Source organism: Cucurbita maxima, unplaced genomic scaffold (assembly GCF_002738345.1).
Source record: "Cucurbita maxima cultivar Rimu unplaced genomic scaffold, Cmax_1.0 Cma_Scf00041, whole genome shotgun sequence".
Taxonomy (NCBI): Eukaryota; Viridiplantae; Streptophyta; class Magnoliopsida; order Cucurbitales; family Cucurbitaceae; genus Cucurbita; species Cucurbita maxima.
Genome location: NW_019272057.1, coordinates 592,939 through 615,021, shown reverse-complemented (window position 1 = coordinate 615,021; position 22,083 = coordinate 592,939). Strand labels below are relative to the sequence as shown.

Genomic DNA, 22,083 nt, shown 5'->3' with positions numbered 1-22,083 from the left:
AATCTATATTTTAATTTCAAAATTTGATAATTAAAAAATATTAAATAAAAACAAAACATTAAAAATGTAAAAAATTATAAATAAATAAATTAAAAAAAAATCAAAACTCCATATGATTATGTACCAAATACAAAGATTTTTCTTTTCAAAATAATAATAATAATAATAATAATAATAATTGAACCATTTCTGATCCCACCACTGACCTTATCACAAATTCTCCCAATAATCAAAGATATATATGAATTTTAATTTTTTTTTCCCTTAAAATAATATTAATTTTTGTTAAAAGTAAGTAAAGTTCAAATGTTGATATAGAATTTTTTAAAATTTTGTGAGTATTAAAAAATATATTTAAATGAAGGAATTAAGTATTTTGCATCTTTCATTAAAAAAAAAAACAAAAAAAAAACAATTTTAAATTTATTTTATTAAAAAGTAAATTAAATATAATAAAAGAATGGAGGGGTGGGGCCCACGACAGCTTGCTATTCACCACAAGGCCTGAACTTCCCCTAATACGACAAAACAAAACCTCAAAGCAGAAATAAGAGGCAGGGGAGCGGCGCGTAGATGGTTGACACGTCATCATCATGGGTGGGTCCTACCTTTTCGCTATTCTTTTTTTTTTTTTTAATTTCTTTTCTTCTTTTTTTTTTGGGAAACAAAAACAAAAACAAAAGAGGCGGCCCCACACTTTACTAAGCGACGAATGTCCAAAATTGTCTATTTCCCTTTTTTACCCCTCTTCTAGCTACCAAATTACTTCCTCTACCCCCCATGCCCTCCCCAAAAATAATAAATTATATATTGGAATATCGATTTTAAAATCAAACAAATAAACGAATATTTTAAGTTCGCATAACCTTTTTCATTTTTTTTTTATCAATAGCTTAAATTATTATTATTTTTTTTAAATGACTTTAAATATTTTTAATATAAAAAAATATATTTGTTTAGTGTTGAGTCGAGAGGGAACATGTCCTATAAAAAAAAATGGAAAGGACAGATACAAACTGTCTAATATCCGAGCCAATTGATCAGATGAACTTAAATTCTTATGTAACGAAAAACCTCTGATTCTATAATTACAACACTAAATCTAACCATCCATCGAGTTAACCTGATTTAAAAATAATTTTATAAAAACATTTCTTATTAATCTAGATTTTTCTAAAAAATATATTTAGTTGACTTTGTTATTAAATTCTTATTAAAGATACGTTTCACTTCGAATATTTATTAAAAATATTTTTAATAATTAAAGCCCTTAGAAAAATATACAAATATTTGTTTGTTTATTTATTTTGAAATAGAATAAAATATTTGAATTTGAACATAAATAAAAGGGAGTTATTCTATATTTTCTAACCTTATGTTAAAATTTGGAATAAATAAAAACATTGTATTGTATAAAGTCATGAATTAAATAAAGAATAATCAAATTTCCTTTTAGAAAGATAATAAAAAAAATATGACTTTCTCCTCTAAATAACTTTAATTGGATTAAACAATACAACCATTAATATCGTAAAAAAAAATTAAAAAAATTATCATTTTAGTTCGAACAAATAAATAAAGGTTCGAAAATATATCAATATTTCTTTTTAATGTAGATATCTAACTTTTTAAAAGAAAAGAATATAGAATATTATAATTATTCGATTGAACAAAAACATAATTATAATACTTCACGAACCTAATTTTTTAAAAAAATTCAATATTACAATGTAATAAACAAATAATTCGATTCTCTTCTATGATGACACGTCTTTACAAGGCTGAACTACGTGGATTAAACGATGAACGCTCGGGATATGGGGACGGTCGAATTTCTTGAGTAGTAAGAAAAGTAAAAGTTGTATTTGGTTTTTTCTTCTTCCTATTTCTTTATTTTGTTGCCTTTTAAAAGTTGTTGAAGAAGTGCTTCGTAAACCATTGAAAGTGGGTGATTTGATTATTTATTGAGGCATTGGATTTGAGTTCAATGATCCTTACATGTCTGTCTACTTCAATCTAATATCAATGGAGCTTCCTACATTGCCATCAACATAAACAACTATTTACTTTTACACCCACTCAACAACATTTTATAGCTCATCAAGCGAGGAAACCTCTCTTTAGCAAACGCATTTTAGAACTGTGAGGTTGACGATGATACGTAATGGGCTAAAGTGGACAATATCTGCTAGTAGTGGACTTGATCAGAGCTAGACACTGGATGGTATGCCAATGAGAACGCTAAACCCCAAAAGGAGGTGGATTGTGTGATCCCATATTGGTTAGAGAGGGGAGTTTGGACTATTACAAATGGTATCCGTGCTAGACACTGATGAAGAGCCAATAAGGACGTTGGGCCTGAAAAGGGGGTGAACTATGAGATCCCACATTCGTTGAAAAGGGGAATGAAGCATTCTAAGAGTGTATAAACTTCTCACTAGCATACACGTTTTAACATCAGGCTAATAATGATATGTTGGAGTTTGATACACCCTTTTTTGGTTTCTCTATTCTTCAAAAACCCAATTAATTTTCCTACGAACAAACAAAGAACAATGGGTTTTCTCCTGCTTGCTTGATTCAAAGGAAGAAGATCTAAGAATCAAACAAGATTTCTTTCTCTTTCATTCTATTAAATAGTAATCCATAGTTGTTATTCCATGTGATCAGCTAGAGATTGGTGGAGGAAATGGGGAAGAAGATAAGATTATATTCATATCTCTCTCAAACAATGTTAATTTGTTCATTGGATTAGATTGCTCTAGAAAACAAAAGAAATCTTTATAGAGCTTACTTTGAGTTAAAGCCTATGTATCTCTAATGGTATTCTATGATACCCAATTAGAATAAATATTGCAAATATGCCTCAACCCCACTATAGTAGATTCCCACGTTTACTTCATATACATTTGTTTAGCCCAAAACATCCCTCAACATATCGATGGGTCTTTTTGAGTTCATCGTTCTTGGGTAGAGTTCAAATTTTTGGACTCAATATTCATTTGAGTTTTATGAGCCATAATAGAAATCATGAGATATCTTCATCTTTTCAATGTGTAATCTTCATTCCTCATGATAAGCTCTTTTTGGATTGGATTGGGTCGGATTGAATCCCGATTTATGGGCAGGCCGTACATCCATCTTGGGTTTTATATGCTCATAAAACAATCTTGTTGACATTGTTGCTCAATTTTGTCCTGACAATACCTCATAAGTTTGAAACTTAGTTCTTTCTTATTTGATGTGATTTCCTGCATTATCACTTATCCACCAAGTCTCGTGCACCTAACTCAAATGCGAATGCTGCTTTTAGGAGGTTTTCTTGAAGGATGTGGGATGGGATCTCACCTCGTTTTGAGAGGGAATGAAATATTCCTCTACAAAAGTCGGATGACCCCTTCCTACTCTATGTGTTTTAAAATTGTGAGACTGATGGCGGTACGTAACGAGTCAAAGTAGATAATATTTGTTAGTAGTGAGTTTTGATCGTTACAAATGGTATCAGAGTGAGATATCGAGCGGTGTGCTAACGAGAACACTAACCTCTAAAGGGGTGGATTGTGAAGTCTCACATTAGTTAGAGAAGGAAACGAAACATTCCTTATAAGGGTATGGTAATCTCTCCCTAGCAGACACGTTTTAAAACTGCGAGGCTGACGACGATACGTAATAGACCAAAGCGGATAATATCTACTAGCAGTGGGTTAGACACCAGGGTGTGCCAACATGGAGGCCGCCCCCCAAGGGAAGTGGATTGTGAGATCCCACATCGGTTAGAGAGGGGAGTCCTTATAAGGGTGTAGTAACCTCTTCTTAGTAGATGTATTTTAAAATCGTGAGGTTGACGACAATACATAACAGACCAAAATGGATAATATCTACTAGCAATGGGTTTAAACCGTTACCGCTCAGGTTCAATAGTTCCTAAAATGGTGATTGGTAAAAAAGATTAAAAAGAGACCAAAGAAGTTAAAACTACAAACCTGGACGTGTTTGCAATTACCTGTTTTCTGGTCCAAGGAAGAACTGAGCTAAGCTTTCTGAATGCAGCCTTTAAGTCGAGCAATCAAGAACTAATTGTAGACTCCACTCAGACCAATAGCATCTCCAAATCATACAGTTCTATTGCTGAATTGATTGCTGCAATATTGGAAGTGGGATCCATTAGAGAGCACTCCTAAAAAGGACAAGGACCTACAAGCAACTAAAGCAAGATCTGTCCATTCAAAGTTGCGTCTAATCTCTTTAACATGCCTGCTGCTTTTGTTTCTCTCTTTTGGCAGATCATTACCCTACACAATCTCAGTGCTCACTACATGAACTTCAGGATCACCAGCGCTTACTTACACCATTATAGAATCCCTTCATATCTAACAATGATCAACAGACAACTTACAGTCCCCCACAACAGAAACATAGCTAATTCAAGTCAACTTTAAGGCAACTTCAACGACCATCACTTAGCTTGTGTGATTATGAGAGGACGCAGTATAATATAGAACAATGTTTCGAAACTATGTAAGGATCTAGGACTGATCTGCTCCACCACTGCTCGGTGAACGGAAACTTTCCTGCAGTTTAATCTTCTCTAACAAATACTGTTTCTCTGCTTCAGCCTCTTTTAACCGCTGTTTCAGGTAGCTGCTAGCAAAGTCTTCTTCAGATTTTTCAGATTTGGCAAGAGCGATCATCTGGAGCCTATCAGCCTCTCGTTTTGCCTCATTGGCCTTAAGTTGGAACATGTCTGCTTCTGCCAGTTTGAGTCTCACAATTTTCTCCAGCTCTTCAATCTGCAGCTTCTTTCTCTGTTTCTCCAGCTTTAGTTCTGCTGCTTCCCTGGTCTTGTCCTCGACCTCGCGCTCGAATGCCTCGACATCCATTCGTGCTTTTTTGAATCTCCTCTTCTTCTCGTCGGCTACTATTTCCATTTTTCTTATGGCTTCCTGTACTACATCAGCAATGCGGCTGCATGCCTCCTGTGGGGCTACTAGTCGTCCTCCTTCCCCATTTTCCATGCTTCTTGGAGAGTCCAACTCAAGTTCTTCATAAAGAGAAACAAGAAACATAGGTGTTTTATTATAATAGAATATGAACGAATTTAATTTTGAGTCAAATGAGCAAAATGACTGAGAAAACATGTAGCTTGAGCCCCCACATAATGCATTTGAGTGTCTTTTTATCAATTTCATAGCAATATGAGTAGGTTTTCTACGTGAACGGGAACAAATATAGTCCAATGTTCCTGTAAGATCCTACATCGATTGGGGAGGAGAACAAAACATTATTTATAAGGGTGTGGAAACCTCTCCGTAACATACGCATTTTAAAACCTTGACGGGAAGCTCAGAAGGGAAAGCCCAAAGAAAACAATATCTATTAACAGTGGCTTAAGTTGTTACAAATGATATCAAAGACAGACATCAAGCGATGTGTCAAAGAGGAGGTTGAGCCCTGAAGGGAAGTGGACACGAAGCAGTGTGCTAGCAAAGACGCTAGATCACGAAGGGGGTGGATTGGGGGAGTCCCACATTGATTGGAGAAGGGAACAAGTACCAGTGAGGACACTGGGGTGGATTGTGAGATCCCACATCGATTGGGGAGGAGAACGAAACATTCTTTATAAGGGTGTGTTCCTTCGCTTAAGCCACCTTCTAAATGTATGATCAAGAAATAAGCACCAAGTTCAAACACAAACGTATAGGTCTTTACCTTGGAAAAATCCCAATATAGTTCTGCATGCCATCGAAGAATCCACAACCCCACTTTTCATTTTCTCCTTGAGATCTTCACAATTCCTGAAAAGCTTCCTCCCTCTAAGGTCCTCACTTCCACGAAATATTCTACTAACATAGTCGAGTTCCCTTGTTAAAGCCTCCATGTCCCAGGCAGGTGCACAGTGCTGGAAAACATCCTTAACCCAACCCAGCAGTTCTGACGTTCTATGGCAGGCTTGACACCTGAAAAGCATTTCAGATTGCCCAGTTCCACTCTTACCAGATGAACCCATGCAAATTTGTCCATCACGAATGGCACAATCCGTATGAGTCCAATGGGAGCACAGATCACAGCCAATCCAACGACAAGTATTAACTTCAAAATCGAACTTATTACATATTACACACATGCAAAGATTGCAGAAACCATTTCTCTTGGAGCATAGCTCACATGTACAGTCGTCAGCTGGGAGCTGGTTTTGGCATGCTATGTTCCTGCACCTCTTGTATACAAAGATCTCAATTAGAGTGTTCTGTGGGAGGGTAATATTTGGATGCAAGAACGCCTGAATTCCAGTATTTATTGCCACTAGGATCTCAAGTTGCGCTCGATTGGCTATAAGTAGAGTCTTATCAGTTAAATCAGTTCTACTCTGAACAAGCTTCTGTAAAAGGAAAATCTCCTCTCTGTGCTGTGAACCACCATTACCATCAAGAATAACTCGTAGCTCGGTTTTCAACTCTTCGAGAAATTCGTCTGGTAGACGATGCATCTTTTCGGAGATTACGTCTACTCTCTCCCTTGCAATGTCCCTGAGGGATATCTTATCAGCACTAGATAGACGGTGAACAACTGAATGTTCAGCATTATCATTCTCAATCTTCTTTGCCAACATAGCTTCAACATTAGGCCAAGTTTCCCTAGAACTGGCACTCTCCGTGGGGGACTCCTGAACTTGACCAGCATTGGATGTAGGCTCCTCTTGAGGTATGCGTGTATCAGCTGACACTAGGGAAAACGAGGCTTGCAGCGTGCTCGACTGTGATTGCTGACGTGGAAGCAGCATTTTCTGTGCAGACTGTTGCTGGATGTGAGTACCTGAGATTGAAGTTGTAATGTGAGAAAAGAAATGTCTATGTGCTTCAAGTAAAATCGGTGCATGGTGTCTGAAAACTAAAGGCGAGGGAACAAGTGAAGCATGAAAAGTGAACCTCAAATAAAACCAACAGAGTTTAAAGGGAAAGGGAGGGAAAATCCACCCCCACACCCTCCAGAAAACATAAAAGTAAAACAGAACAGATAGGAAGTCAGAGACAGACATAATTCCCTCGGAGAAACAATTTCGTTTACAACAGTTATTCTTAAAACAAAGACAGGCTTCTGATTAAGACATATACCTGTAAGTTTGCAGGATAAATATCAATTCAAGATATTATGCACTTAAATGACACTTTAATAAACGATTTGTTAGGAACCACAACTCTCCATAATGGTATGATATTGTCAGCTTTGAGCATAAGCTCTCATGGCTTTATTCTTGTTTTTCCCGAAAAGCCTCGTGAAGATGTATTCCTTACTTATAAAATCATGATCAAACCCTTAATTAGCCAATGTGGAGCTCCTCTCCTCATAAAGTGCACCATAGAGCCTCCCCTGAGATCTATGGAGCCCTCGAACAGCCTTCCCTTAATTGAGACTTGACTCCTTCTCTGGAGCCCTCGAACAAAATATACCCTTCGAGGCTCACAACTTCTTTTTGTTCGACATTTGAGGATTCTATTGACATGGCTAGTTTAAGGGTATGACTCTGATACCATGTTAGGAACTGCGACTCGCCACAATAGTATGATATTGTCCACTTTGAGCATAATTTCTTATGGTTTTACTTTTGATTTCTCCAAAAAGCCTCATACCAATGAAGATGTATTCCTTACTTACAAATCCACGATCAACCCCTTAATGAGTCCCAACAATCCTCAACAGGGGTGGCAGCTCAAAAAATACCCTGGATTCCGCAACTTAAAGCTTCTTAAAAATAGACATGACATTCTGCAATTAATCAACAACAGAAACAAAAACACCCCATCCATCCCGAATCATTCCACTAATATCACAAAGTAACTTTTCTTCGACACAGAAGCGAAGAAGAAAAGAAACCCAATTCACCATCACTGGAATCAGTCAAGCAAATCAAAACGCGATAGCAGAAAAACAAAGTAACGCAATGGATTTAATTATATCGAGGCAACAAAAGTAAACAGGGCCAAAAGGGTCGGAGAGCAACAACGAAAGGCATATACAGAGACAAACACCCCAATGCTTCTAAACAAGAAATCATTGTTCCAGCCGGTAATTCGACACTCAAAAACAGCAAGAACACTGAAATTTCGCTCTCAATAAACCACGTACCTGGGCCAATCAGTACAAACAGAAGCAGTCGAGAGCTCAGCGTTTCTGTAGGCAAGCAAAGAAGAGGGAACAGGAGGATGAAAGTCGAGGATTCGGCGAAAATGAGAACAAAAACACGCAATTCCAAAATTGAATTTTGTACCCTACGCCAAAAGAAACGTAGTCCACGCTCTTCACCAATGGAAATAAAAGTCAAAAGCCAACGAAACTCCGACGCACTGGGTTTTGGGTTTGACTCCCTCAAGATGAACATTCAAACACGCAAACGTGACGGCTTCGAGTAAATTATCCCAACGGCCAAAATTCAACGCATTCTCCACCACGATCTTCAGAAAATTGTTATTAGTTACAGTTAACGTAAAACTTTATTTACACTAACCTATTTATATTAAGATTTTACAAACCATAAAAAAATATATAATATATTTAAATTTTTTATTAAACTGAATAAAAAAGCCCAAAGTGCAAATATTAAAATTAAAACATTTTTTAAAAGGTAAGAAAATAGATTATATTTCTAATAATATATTTAAATGTCATAAATTAAGAACTTTGAATATCTACTTTATTGTACACATATATATATATATAAAGAACAGTTATCATAAAATCTACCATAATGAGATGTAAACCGAAGAAGTAAATACAAAAATAATAATAATTAAGGAAAAAAAGTTCAAAATTTAAATTAAATTTGCACTAAAACCAGACAATAGCTTAAGATCTAAGACTTTACGTGGGGATGCAGCAATCAACTACAATTTCAAGAACTAATCCTAAAAAGTGCCACAGCAGCACAGTGACTTTCATGATCCAACAAGCTTACAATACTTATCTAGTTTCCTGGTCAAAGCTCTTAACAATGCAAGTTCAAATTATTGGTATATTCCTGTGCCTAATCCCTGTAAGGTTCTAAACAATATTTGAATAGATGACTATAGTTTAAAGCGTTTCGGTCAAAGAGAAATCGATTAAACAAACGAGACCAATTGATTTCAGTCTGGAACGGAATTGTAGTAAATCATCAATCAATCCCAGAATACTATTCTCTCCATCCATCCAACGAACTTTATGGACAAAATTTCTCGAACTCCTAATACGGAATCCTCCAATATCGAGTACTCACTTTTGGCTGCCAGCTTCGACTGGTTCAACTACTTCTGCTTCTAATTGCTGCAACTGAGCCCCCTGATTATGGAACCCGCTCGGCCCGGACCACTTGCCAGAAAGTGCCACACCCATCATCTCATATATCTTACCACCAAGCTGGGCCGGGTTATCAGGCTGCATCAACAACAGATTGAACACATTTAGAATGGCACAAAACGAGAGCATGGATTATTTGCATGGCTAGAGCTACCGATGTTTAAAGATTGATACAATCATTTTGTGAGCAATGCCTAAATATTGCAGCTAATAGCAGCTAAAGGATATTCATGTCCAAAACAACCATATGAATTGACCATATAGTGCAATGTTATATCCATATATAGAGGACGTGGAGGTTACCGTAAAGCCACTAGAAACTAAAGCTGCATCATATAGAAGATCAATGGCTCTCAAAGCATCTTCATCGTTGGGGTTGCTCTTGTATGCAGCCTGTGAATATTGTCATAATATGTCAATTTACATGAACTGGCAAAAGAATGTATAAATTTAGTTATGCTCTTACGTACATCCAGGTTTTTAATAATTGGGTGCTCAGGGTTGACTTCAAACACCCTTCTACTTTTCATGAAGTCCAAACTCGAGGTATCACCAACGCTTTGTGCTTTCATCAACCTTAGAAAAGAAAAACGAATGAGGCACGCCACTTGAAAAAATATATATATCATTTGGTTAAACATGCGAGGCTCAGTAAGTTACCTCTCCATGTTGGCAGACCAACCAAACTTCCCAGAGACAAGAACACAGGGTGAAGAACTAAGGCGACTTGATATCTGAACATTGGCAACTTTATCTCCCAAGCGTTTCTTAATCCAATCACAAGTTTGGCCAAACTCCTGTTTCATTTCCTTCTCTTTCTCTTCATTCTTATCACCTGAAAACATACCATATAACAGTGTTATTATTTCCCTTTTTCCATTTCTAGACTAGAAATGAAGGCAAGGCCAATGTGGAAGCAAAATGCACAAATGGGCATAGTGTGATCATCCTTAGTACTGGAAACTAATAAATTAACCCTGAAATTGTTTTATCGTCGGTCCATGTATTCAGTACAGTCAAAAGTGTTTTATCTTCAGTCCATGTATTCAGTAAAGTCAAAGTGTTTTATCTTCAGTCCATGTATTCAGTACAGTCAACTACCAGTGAGGATCAAAACAATTTAGCACATGGATGCAGAAATAAATTGTGCTTGAATAAACTTCGAAACAAAAGTTCTAAAATCAAAAAGACAATACCGATAAAGTTAAAAAACATAAACTCAAGATTGTTCGAGTAAACTAACCTAGATCCAAATCTTCCTTGCTAATGTCAACAAAGTTTTTCTCTTTGTATGATTTCAAGTTCTGGATGGCAACTTCATCAATTGGATCAACTAAAAATAAAACCTGCCAAGGTGAAAAGAATTAAAAAAGAACAAAACATGGAAAGGAAAACGTAGGAGAACCAATAGCTGCAAATGGAATTAGTTGCTCAGAGACAACTCAGGAGAATAAAAATGAAGCAAGGTAGGGTTCTTACCTCAAGATCCTTTTCAAGAATCTTCTCGAGGAAGGGAGTATTCTTAGCACTAGTCACACTGTCAGATGCAATATAATAGATATCTTTCTGGTCTGGTTTCATGTTTTCAACATATTCATCTAGACTAATCATCTCTGCTTCACTTTGAGAAGAGAAAAATCGAAGCAATGGGGCAATACGTTTATGATTTTCACGGTCCTCAATGCAACCCAATTTCAAATGCTTCCCAAAATTATCCCAAAACTTCTCATAATCCTGCCAAATCCAAAAAACATAAAATTAAAGAACCTGACTTCATTTAATATGGAACCTGAAAAATGCAACTAGAGAATGTATATCTTTCTTATCAGCTGTTTGCAGATGCAATGAAAAAAAGACATGTTTACTCATGTTAGAAACTTAGGCATTTCATTTAATGGTCTACCAGTACAAGATCACTTTGTATCCAACATATTAACATTGATCATGCCTTCGGTTTTAGTTGGAGACGAGGAAGGGTTCAAAGGAAAGTAGATGCACATCCGGAAAAATAATAATAAAAATAAGCAAAATTGAAAAACTGAATATGTGCCAAAACCGTCAAAAACAGGGTATTATTAAAAATCTTTCCTCTGTTTTTATGCCATAATTTCATTCTGTGGAGCATTCAAGTTCATTAGGGTATCATTATCTTTGTCAAAGACAAGGATGGTAACAACAAATAAGAAATCAACTATTCAACAGCATACTTCTCTGTTCTCACTCATGGAGATCCCCAGAATCATGTCAAAGGCTTTCCTAACCAATCGCTTCCTCATGATCCGTACCTATAAATAACAAAAGAATGAATTTCTTTATATTGATCAAACAAAGTTAAAAAAAAAAGTGAGAAAAAAGAACAGCTTTAGAGGAACCAATTCTTTCAAAAACTTACTATGCGACTCTCTTGAAGGATTTCACGTGAGACATTAAGAGGAAGGTCATTTGAATCCACCACCCCTTTGACGAAGCTTAAATATCGAGGAAACTAAAGGACACAATCAATAAAATCATCAGCACTACCACCAGAAAATCTAACATTTAAAGCATAGGAAGGATATTTCATTTGGGTAACTATTTACCAATTCTCCATCAAAATCATCAGAAATAAACACCCTCTTCACATAAAGCCTTATGTTTTTAGTCTTGGGATTGACAAGGTCGTCCTTCCCCATGGGAGAAACAGCTGGGACATAAAGTATTGACCTGAATTCTACTTCACCCTAAAAATTCTGTCAAATATTAGCTCCATGAAAACAAAAAAAGGGAGTAGAAAGCACTCATATGAAGTAGAAACTAATCGTAATTGTCTTTGTAAGATCAACAAGTATTATCTACATTCATAGGCATGCCGAATTCATAGTACTTCCATACAGTTTTCTAAAATGTGAATTCGCATACTAATTTTATTATATTCACAGATATTCATCCCTTGTTAACAATCCATGCATGCCACAGCAGGAAAAATCAGACTTATTGAGCATGAATCATGAAGGTGATAGAGACAGCACTGAATGTATTCTTTCGAGTCATAATGGCATAATCTAATTAGCTCTACATGAAAAGAGGTAAACGAAAGACAAAAAGAAATTCATAACTTATTGTGGTTTAAATGAAGGACCAAAAATAAGAGAAAATGTAAATCCAAATATTTTAGATATTCGGACAAACTCTCATCATTTTGATAAATTAGATTACTATTATTTGATCTTTAAATCATCTAGGAAAAAAAATTTGTAGATTCATTTTAACTAGAACAAATTAGTCGACAGGATGGTAATCCACATTCTCACAGGATTTCAAAAAAAAAAAAAAAGGAAAGTGGTTTCAGATTTGCAAGACCAAACAAAAAAGGAGAGGAACATAGTTAATATGTATTAGGTATACCTCTGTTGTAAAATGAGATGATGCTACTGGTTCCAAGTATTCATTGAAAGTATTTTTGTAAAACTCATTGTATTCCTCCGTGGAGACTTCCTTTGGGTTCCGTAGCTGAAAATACATATAGATGTTGCACCCTTTATATGGTTAGAAGTAACAACAATTTAATATCAAAACTGGAAAATTAGACGGGTTAAGAGCTAACCCATATTGGTTGGGTCTCATTAGTGAGTTCCCAGTCCCAGTACTTCTCCACAACAGTCTTTGTTTTCTTCTTCTTCTGCATAGTAAAGTCATTAATTATATTACAATTCATAGATTTGGTTGTGTAAGTTGTCATGCCATAATGTGTTGAGATGTGATGATGTAAGAAGACAGACTACCTCAGTTTTTCCATCTTGTTCATTCTTGGTAGCTTCAGTCGGATCCTCGTCAACTTCTACCTGGAAGGTTGAAAGAAGCACACAATTACCAGAACGAATATTTTAAACTTGAACAAAGAAGTGTAGAAATTAAGCAGGCACAAAAAATTTAACCATACCTCTTTGGTGAAACCCTTTTCCTGCCAGGTGTATATTGGGAACGAAACGAACTGTGAATAGTTTTTCACAAGCCTCTGAATACGCTCTGGATGAGCAAAACCTTTGTCATCACGCTGAAAATATCAGGCAAAGAAAGCATAACGTTAGATAAGTAAGCAAGGATAAAGAATAAAGAACAAAACAAATAAATATAAACTGACCTTCAAGTACAAGGTAAGGCAGGTTCCTCTCGGAAGTTGTTTCTCAGGATCTGTTTCTTCCCTAATAGTGTAGGAGCTAGCATTTGCCTCACCTTCCCACACGTATTGCTTATCAGATTTGGGGCTCCTTGTAGACACAACCACCTTCAAAAATTAAGAAATATTCAATGAATGCTACAACACATATGTTCACCCTAAAAGGCATGCAAAATTTTAAAGAGATGACATACCCTATCAGCAACCAGGAATGCAGAATAGAATCCAACACCAAATTGGCCTATTAAATTATTGTCTCCGCCAGCATCCTTGCTATCCTGTTAAACAAAACGAATTTTGTTAAGCAGAGAGCACACTAATAACAACAATCGAGCTAAATCACTCCTCAGACCTTCAATGCTTTCAAAAACTTGGCAGTTCCACTCTGTGCAATAGTACCAAGACAGTCAACAAGTTCTTGCCTAGTCATACCTATGCCAGTATCACTGCATAGAGATAGAAAACAGATTGCAGATGTTGCAACGTAGTCAAGTCATTGTAGTCATATAAGTATGTGAAGGGGGGGCGGGGGAGAGAAAAATAACATGATCCTTACGTTATCTTTATAATCCCATTATCTTTATCAGTTTGGATACGTATATCAAAGTCAACTGCATCCTTCAAAAGCTCAGGGTCTGTAACACTCATAAACCGCAGCTTATCCAAAGCATCACTTGCATTGCTGTGAAGGTTGAAGAGGCCGAAATCATTATTCAAATTTGATATCAAATGGTGAGTTTATAGAAAGGAAAAAAGACCAAGCCAAATGTGGACTAAGCCGAATCCTGCTGTGACCACAAGTTATACACAACACTGTATCACAAAAGTCGATAGCATAGACGACAGACTACTAATCATAATTTTTTTTGTGGGGCGGGGGAGAAACCTGATCATACAATAAGAACAAAAAGGGACAGCCTAAGGGCCGGGAGAAGAGGACACCCCCCAATCATGAAGAATTGTGGAGAAGGGGTAATTACAAAAGAATTTTCTTGTAGAACGTCACCATGAAGCAGTGAACTGTATAGTAGTACTAAAAGTATGAGGCTTGACTAATAAACATTCTATGCTTTCTTTCCAACCAACAACCCCAAAGCAATATTAATATCTTGGCATCCATGTCGTGAAAGAAATTTAAGTGAATGCATTTGAACAACTCCTATAATGCTTACAAAAGATTGAACAATTGTGGTTGAGAATCAAGACATTTTGAGGATGAGAAATACAAGGAAAACAGCAAGGTGCCATTAAAGCAACTACTATCAGGAACAGTAGAGGAACCCAGAGAACTGAACAAGATGTACAAAATATCCAATAAAACAGATAAAGAAGATGATAGAAAAAAAACAAACAACGCAAAATAAAAGAAAATGGGTAACGTTCATGTATTCAACCACAGGAAAGACACAATTCACAAGCTTAAAAGCACCATAGTCCATTATATAATAACTAGGATCCGATTAGAATCAATCAGGTTAATTACCAGCCTGGTCCTGACAACTGAATGAGTATTAACGTTGACTGTGTAAAGCATTATTAAAGAACTCAAATCCAAACTGAAAATACATGAATACACAAAGAATCATAAAGCAATCACAAAATACCTTATAAGCTCACGAAGAAAAACCTCTTTGTTGCTGTACAAGCTATTAACAATGAGGTCCATCAGACGACTCACCTGCCATGTAAAAAGAAAACACAAATATAGAAGGTAAACGGTGAATGTAAGCATCTAGATTTGAATTCCAAATTAGTATATAGTTTCTTGTTCAAGGAACATGCCTCTGCTTGATACTCGTACTTCTCAACTGGAGGGGCAGCTGATGCAGTAGATGCTGTCGAAGTTGACTCGTACCGATGGGTCAAGGAAAAAGTGTGTTTCAAATTCAATTGAGAGGAAGATTTTACTGCATCCATTTGTCCAGCCGCTAAAAATGAGTACTGTCTGACTTTACCATCACTCTCTCCCACCTGAAAATGTCGGGAACGTGTGATCGTCCATGCCATGTTTCAGAAAATTACGATCTAGAAGAATAGTTCGGCAACATAACAGAGAAGCACAAAGCCAAGCTTTCCACATAAACCACGACAAGAAAGCAACAAAACGACCATGAAATAGCGCGGGAGGCATAAAACGGATTTTATCTATTGAATATTAATAACCCAACAAAACATCTTAGTCTCCAATAGCTGCAATGGGACCCTTCCACAACGAGAACTTTTTTCTTTTTTTCTTTTTTTTTTTTTTTGATAGATAACCAAACGTTCATTGAGAAAAATGAAAGAGAGCACGAATACAGAGTTTCTACAAATGGAACAATCAAAATCAAAATATCAAAACATCAACAGAGGTTCTTGACTTCCATCCAAACGCCAAAAATGTCGATCATAGGATCTTCATCAACATCAAATATCTACATATAGCTAATAAAATTCAAAAAGAAAAAAAAAACACTCTACTAATCCTATTTTTTGAAAAAAAAAAACATGAAAATCCACAGAAAGGGGCGAAGGGAGATGAACATTCCAATCAACTATTCCTCATTTCAAAACACTCCCACGCATAAATGTTCGATTCTCAAAGATTTCAGAAAAAAAAATACAAGCACAGCAAGAAAACAACACAGACCAAATTGGAAAAAACTGCGGCATGAGTGGCCGGAGCCACAGCAGAGGCAGCATTACGGTGGTAGCGAGCTCCACCGGTACGAAGGATAGCAGAGACAGAGCGCCTGGAAATCTTGTGCATATTGTAGAATCTCGAGTAACTTGTATGAACGAAATGAGACCAGTACCAAGCGTTGAGAGCGCAGACACAAACTCGCAGAGAGGACGACGAATAGGGCTTTAGTAGGGTTTTGAGACAAATTTGGTCGACACCGCGAAGGTTCTGGAGAGGACGAGGGTAATTCTGTATTTTCACAAAGTTATATAAATGTAATAATTAAAGAAATTTAAAAAAAAAAAGTGACCGTGCCACGTCAGTGCTTTACCCTGGCTTTTTCAGTTTGTTTTTTTTTTTTTTTTTTCTTTTATAAATAGATCCTTTAATAAATGTCTTCCATTTTTCTTGCAGGCATTAAATCTTGTTAATTATATGAATTAAAGTTATTTATTCTCTCTTTTTGGTGTAGAAAGTAATGGTACAATAAGAGACATTTTAAAATAATAATAATAAAAATAATAAAAATAATCCAATGTTAATTAATGTTTGCCTATATATATATATTTTTTTGTCCATATACAAAAAAAAAAAAATAAATAATAATAATAATAATAATAATACTTTATAGTCTTAGTTTTCGTGCATTAGTGCAGCAAAAGTTGCATATCAATGAAAGTGTCACACTCAGTTCATATAGTTTAATATTTGTTCTAAATGATATACACGGGTTGAATTTGACAAATCGTTTGAACTAATCTAAAATTTTGGGTTAGTCGGATTAGTGACTGAAGCAATCGAATAGCATTCACACTTAAGCCCATAGACTAAAGGGAGACGTAAAGTTTTTGAATTATCATATTTTTTTAACACTCCTAACGAGAAACGTAAAGCTTTTGGGTGAATTACAGTCTGCAATAACCACACTTAAATCACTATGGCTATGGGATTAATGAATCTTAACGAGTCCTTAAACATATTTTGATTAGTTTAATACTTCGTTAAAATCAATTAATAATTAACTAATTAACCATAGTTAATTAAGAGTCTAATCTTTAAATCCAGCAAGGTAATGACGTCATTATAAGAAACACAAAGCCCAAGCCCATTGATGGATGTGTGTGGTCCATGATTTTCATCATCATCATTATTATTATTTCAAACGTATGCGACGGTCGTGGACACGTGCTGCACATGCACCTCAGCTCGCCGATTAATCGGTGTCCGGTGGCGGTCCGGTTGACTACAGGCCGCCACAAGCCCTTCCTCCACCGTCGAGATCTTCCCACCCCCCCCGGAATCTCATCCGACGATCCATATTCCTCCTAGCATCTGTGGTCTGCTTTCAAGGGATCAAATCTTAAAAAGAAAAAAGAAAAAAACCGTAATTTATTTGCCATGTGTCGTGGACCCCACTGGCACCTCTATCACTGACACGCATCCATATATGATTTATTTATTTTTAAATAAACTTCCTTACAAGCTCATAATAATAAATAAATAAAACGACTTGCTTACGCTATCAATTAATATTTTCTCAAGTTCATCCAAAATCTCATTATTAATTAAAATCTAAATAAATAAAAATATCTCCCAACTTTATATTATTCCTAAACTTTCCAATGTTTTAATAATAATTTTTATTTTTTAAAAAATATATAATTACAATGTAAATGCTTTATTTTAAAATATACTTAATTAAAAAGTACATATAAAATTTAAAAAATAACGCTCTTTTTTTAAAAAAAAAGTTCTATCAACATTTTAGTGTTACTTTAGAAGTTTATGAGTATTTTATTTTTTAATTTTAAATGTGTTTTTAAAATTAAAAATAAAAAAAAATGTTTTTGAAGCATCTATCAAAAGTTGAGATTAATAATTTTTTTTTCTTTTTTGTAAACTTGTATTTTTGAAAGACTTTTAAGAGTTAAAATGATATTTTTTAAATCATTAATTTTTTTTATTAGTTATTTCCATTTTTTCCATTTTTTTAGTTTAAAGGTATTTATTGTAAGAGTATTATTTAAAATTTTAAAGTTCATTAAGTATTTTTTTTTTATATAAAAAATAAAGTTAACAATATTTTTATTAATTTAATTTTAATTAAAATTATATTAAAAATGGGCTGTTTCTTTTCGGTACATTAAAAAAAATATTAATATTATATGTTATTAAGATTCTAATATTCTAGATTAAATCGAGATAATAACAATATAATTTGTATGGTTGTTAAAAACATTTATCACCTAACTAATAATTAAGATATGCTGTTTTCTATATAAAGAAATATTGATTAATTATAATATCTTAATTAGCTAAATTATATTAAAATTCACATCAAAATCTAAATTATTTATGAAATAATTACGGAAATAATTAATAGTCAACGTCAATGAGGTAATTGGAATAGTGCGCGTGAGATACACGGGAACGAGAAGCGAGTGGGAATGGAGTTACAGAGACAGTAAGGCAGAGCATACAACTGCGAGGTGAAGAGGCGGAGGGAAATGAAAGAGAGAGAGAGAAGAAAGAGAGAAATTGGCGTTCATCAAATGATCAAAAGCCCTCTCTTTCGTTGATTCAATTTTTCTTCCTCTCATGCGGCACTTCTGTTCTGATTCAAATGTAGAGAAATTTTGGTGATCTAGTTTTTTTCTACAGGAAGAAGAAGAAGGGGAGATTGAAGCTCTGTGGTGAGCTTCAATTTGTAATTTGTGGCTTCTCTCTATTTTTTTTTTTTTTTTTTTTTTTTTTCTATGAAGTGAATTTGGTATTTGGAATCTTGTTTTTTGTGGTTATCAAACTGTGATGGATTGTTTTTTGCTTTGTGAATTTAGGTAATCTGAAATTTCGGGTAGACTTGATAGTGAGATGAACAAGGAACAGCGACCGGAACCTCTTGATTTCTTCATTTGGACTATAGAGGTACTTACAGATCCTCTAGCATCTGATACATCATCTTTGATTTTGGATCTCTTGTGCAAGGATCTTTAACTGCAATTCTTTGTTGTTTGGATTTTGACTTGAAAATCTGAACGGTTATGTGTTAAAGAGTGTCGGTCTGGGAGTTTATACTTGATGGCTGCTGTAACCTTTCCCATTGTTTGCTTGTTCAAGTGTTTAATCTTGTGATATGGTGATGCCCTCTGTTTTTTGTGCTTATTGCTGGTAAGGTGTGATTACTGGATCAATGGGGTTTACCCTGTAATAATCTTCCCTACTTTGTTTGTTATGAGTTTTTGTGTTTTTAGGCGCTGAAAACTTCTCAAAATAACTGTTAATTGTGGAAGAAAATAAATGAATTCATCACCAGTGCTTTAATGTAGGAGCTTCATTTTTTAATATCTCCCTGCGAAATTCGTATATACATGCAAAGGTATGTTCATTGCATTGGGATTTATTTTCTCTCCTATTTAGATTTTTGGACTTTCTGTGTCAGTTCCACCCTCTTTTCTCTTTCTAGTTTTGAAGTTAGTAGTTAGCTTGAACTTCTCTAAATTTGTTTTTCAGGAATTTTGAATATAAGAAATTATATTTGATGGAGCCAAAGAAATTATGTCATAATGTTATACTGTCTCTATGTTCCCGGTTCTCTGCATATCTTGGATGTCACATGGTTTTTAGTTTCTTGAAGTCCAAATTTTTTGAAGATACCATTCCAAACTGCTGCACCTTTCCATTTTAATTGGAGTGGTCATGTGTATCACTGCTTAGCTTGATATTTGTGTGATTTTTTGGAACTTTATCTTGGCTGATTGTTTGTGTACAGATAGATGCACTGAATACTGCATACATTCGATTCTTATAATGGGTAGGAGACAATGTTTTTACGTGGCGAACATTTCGATATACCATTGTATTACATCGGGCTAAAATTTTAACTGTAAATTTGGTGAAATTGGATTTATAATATCCCTACTACAACTTCTTTCCAGGATGTTGGGTTGTGGTTGGAAGAGATAAATCTTGGAAGCTATCGTCAGATCTTTAAAGAAAACGGGGTTAATGGAGAGTATCTTGAAGGCATGTCAATGTTCACAACTGAGCAGATTCTAAGGTTTATCAGACGATGTCATATGAAATGGGGAGACTTCATCACACTTTGTAAGGAGCTCCGACGAATTAAAGGTCTGTTTATGATGTAGCTTTTTCCCTCTTTTTTATTCAAAGTCATTGGAAAAATATATATATTCAGGGTTGTCTTCTTGCTGCTATCATCTGATATTTCAGAAGTACCTACATAAGATTTGTAATTAATTAAGTTCACCATATGAAATAAATAAGTAAATAAACTAAATGCCCCAAATCTTAATTCAAAGCATGCGAATTGGCATACATAGGAGTTACAACAAGCCTTTTATGAAACATTTTAAAGCGACTTGCCTTGTTTTTTTAAGCAGTTTGTGTCTGTTCTTAAAAGTTTGAACGCGTAAATCAACTATTTAACTCCTTATTTGATCTGTTTGCAATCTCCGGTTGTCCTTAGCATGTTTCTGACAGTGCTGGTTGAGAAATTGATGCATGCACCAGTTTCTATGCTGCACAAGAGTTTGAGATGACTTTTGAGGGTAGTAGAGCAATCTACACTCTTTTCTTTTCTTTTTCTTTTTAATAAGCATCTTTAGAGGAAACATTAGACTAGTTTAAATATTTTTAGATTTTTCTATGTTATGTTTAATTTTGATTTTAATTCCAATGCAATAAACAAAAGTGCATATCTGCTTAACTTTGTTTTTGAAACACTAGAATTTTCAAAATCACAATTTCTTTAGTCACACCAAGCCTACCCTAACTATATGTCTGCTTTTCCAGTTGACATTAAGATCATGGTGTTTATTCTTTAAGTTATGTACTTCCAGTGGCTTGCTTGAAAGGAGAGCAAAAGGTACGACGGCCGTGGTGGGCACCATCGTGCCTCTCTATGGTGTTTCTCAAGGTGGCTAAGCGTAACAGACAATCTCGAGTTGTTTCCTTGAAGCTGGAACCATAAGTCGATCATCTTATTTGTATGCCCTCGTGTATTTCTTTTTATGCATGAAGAATATAAAGGTAGAGAAGAAACATATTAGTTTACCCTTTTCTTAAAATTTTAATCAGTCAATATTACCTCTTTTCTTCTTCTTTGTTTAGAACTATGTTTATATTATATACAAGTTTTATGTGTTCAGTTTGACAATCCGCTTGAGGAAAAGCAATGAAGCAACCAAGATTTTCATTTAGGCCTGTATACAGAGTCCAATCATGTTTTCTCCTCTACTCCCTTTGATAGTTTAGAACAGTCACGGTGTGGTGGGAGGGGGTGCTGGTGAGTAGAGAGCCTTATATGGTATAGTGGTGTGAGATCCTTCCTCGTCGGTTGGAGAGAGGAACGAAGCATTCCTTGTAAGGGTGTGGAACTTCTTCTTAGTAGACAAGCTTTAAAAACCTTGAGGGAAAGCTCGAAGAGGACAATATCTACTAGCGGTGAGCTTGGGCTGTTACAAGTAAAGAAGGACATCAGAGGCTTTTGAGGTGAACTTTCCTCTTTTACATTGGATACTACTTATTGTTTGTACATTGAATTGATATGGTAAGGGGATACATTTAATATCTCTGGCACTCACATCGGGGTGAGTTTGGACAGACTTCATCTGAGACCCTTAGAAGACAAACCCACATGGAAGACAAAAGACATTATTCCATCGTCTTCTCCCAAGAAAAGTAGGAGATAGAAACTTTCCATTAAAGTCTGATCACCAAGTGAATACCTCACCTTTCTCTTCCTCTTTTCCACTCTTTTATTTCCCCCCTTGTTTCTGGTGAAATTTCCTGGTCCTCCATGATCTGAAGGGTTCGTAATTCAGTTCCTTATCCCAATATGCAATGGAAAGTTGCTATTGTTATTAGATTCCATTCCAATCATCACCTTCAGGTGATTGGACTCTTTGAAAGCCAT

General features: G+C 35.3%; 3 protein-coding genes across 3 annotated transcripts; 1 reads left to right on the top strand and 2 right to left on the bottom strand.

Annotated features, from left to right (window-relative positions):
• Positions 1 to 4,106: 4,106 nt before the first annotated feature.
• On the bottom strand, positions 4,107 to 8,392 carry LOC111469772 (OBERON-like protein). The gene is made up of 3 exons (XM_023115195.1): positions 8,125 to 8,392; positions 5,710 to 6,813; positions 4,107 to 5,041 (listed from the first exon to the last, which is right to left on the bottom strand). Exons 1-3 carry the CDS (start codon positions 8,375 to 8,377, stop codon positions 4,527 to 4,529), a joined length of 1,872 nt encoding a protein of 623 aa, XP_022970963.1. The 5' UTR covers positions 8,378 to 8,392; the 3' UTR covers positions 4,107 to 4,526.
• Positions 8,393 to 8,867: 475 nt separating this feature from the next.
• Positions 8,868 to 16,348, bottom strand: LOC111469754 (heat shock protein 90-6, mitochondrial). The gene is made up of 20 exons (XM_023115168.1): positions 16,116 to 16,348; positions 15,269 to 15,457; positions 15,091 to 15,164; positions 14,043 to 14,168; positions 13,839 to 13,932; positions 13,681 to 13,764; positions 13,451 to 13,594; positions 13,250 to 13,363; positions 13,092 to 13,151; positions 12,914 to 12,988; positions 12,715 to 12,819; positions 11,910 to 12,050; positions 11,723 to 11,815; positions 11,538 to 11,615; positions 10,810 to 11,064; positions 10,574 to 10,676; positions 9,991 to 10,165; positions 9,801 to 9,906; positions 9,634 to 9,723; positions 8,868 to 9,408 (listed from the first exon to the last, which is right to left on the bottom strand). The coding sequence occupies exons 1-20, from the start codon at positions 16,233 to 16,235 to the stop codon at positions 9,247 to 9,249; spliced, it is 2,388 nt and encodes a 795-aa protein (XP_022970936.1). The 5' UTR covers positions 16,236 to 16,348; the 3' UTR covers positions 8,868 to 9,246.
• A 2,331-nt stretch (positions 16,349 to 18,679) lies between these two features.
• LOC111469897 lies at positions 18,680 to 21,367 on the top strand. Its single transcript, XM_023115364.1, has 4 exons — positions 18,680 to 18,841; positions 18,986 to 19,073; positions 20,084 to 20,276; positions 21,008 to 21,367. The coding sequence occupies exons 2-4, from the start codon at positions 19,020 to 19,022 to the stop codon at positions 21,136 to 21,138; spliced, it is 378 nt and encodes a 125-aa protein (XP_022971132.1). The 5' UTR covers positions 18,680 to 18,841; positions 18,986 to 19,019; the 3' UTR covers positions 21,139 to 21,367.
• Positions 21,368 to 22,083: the final 716 nt, after the last annotated feature.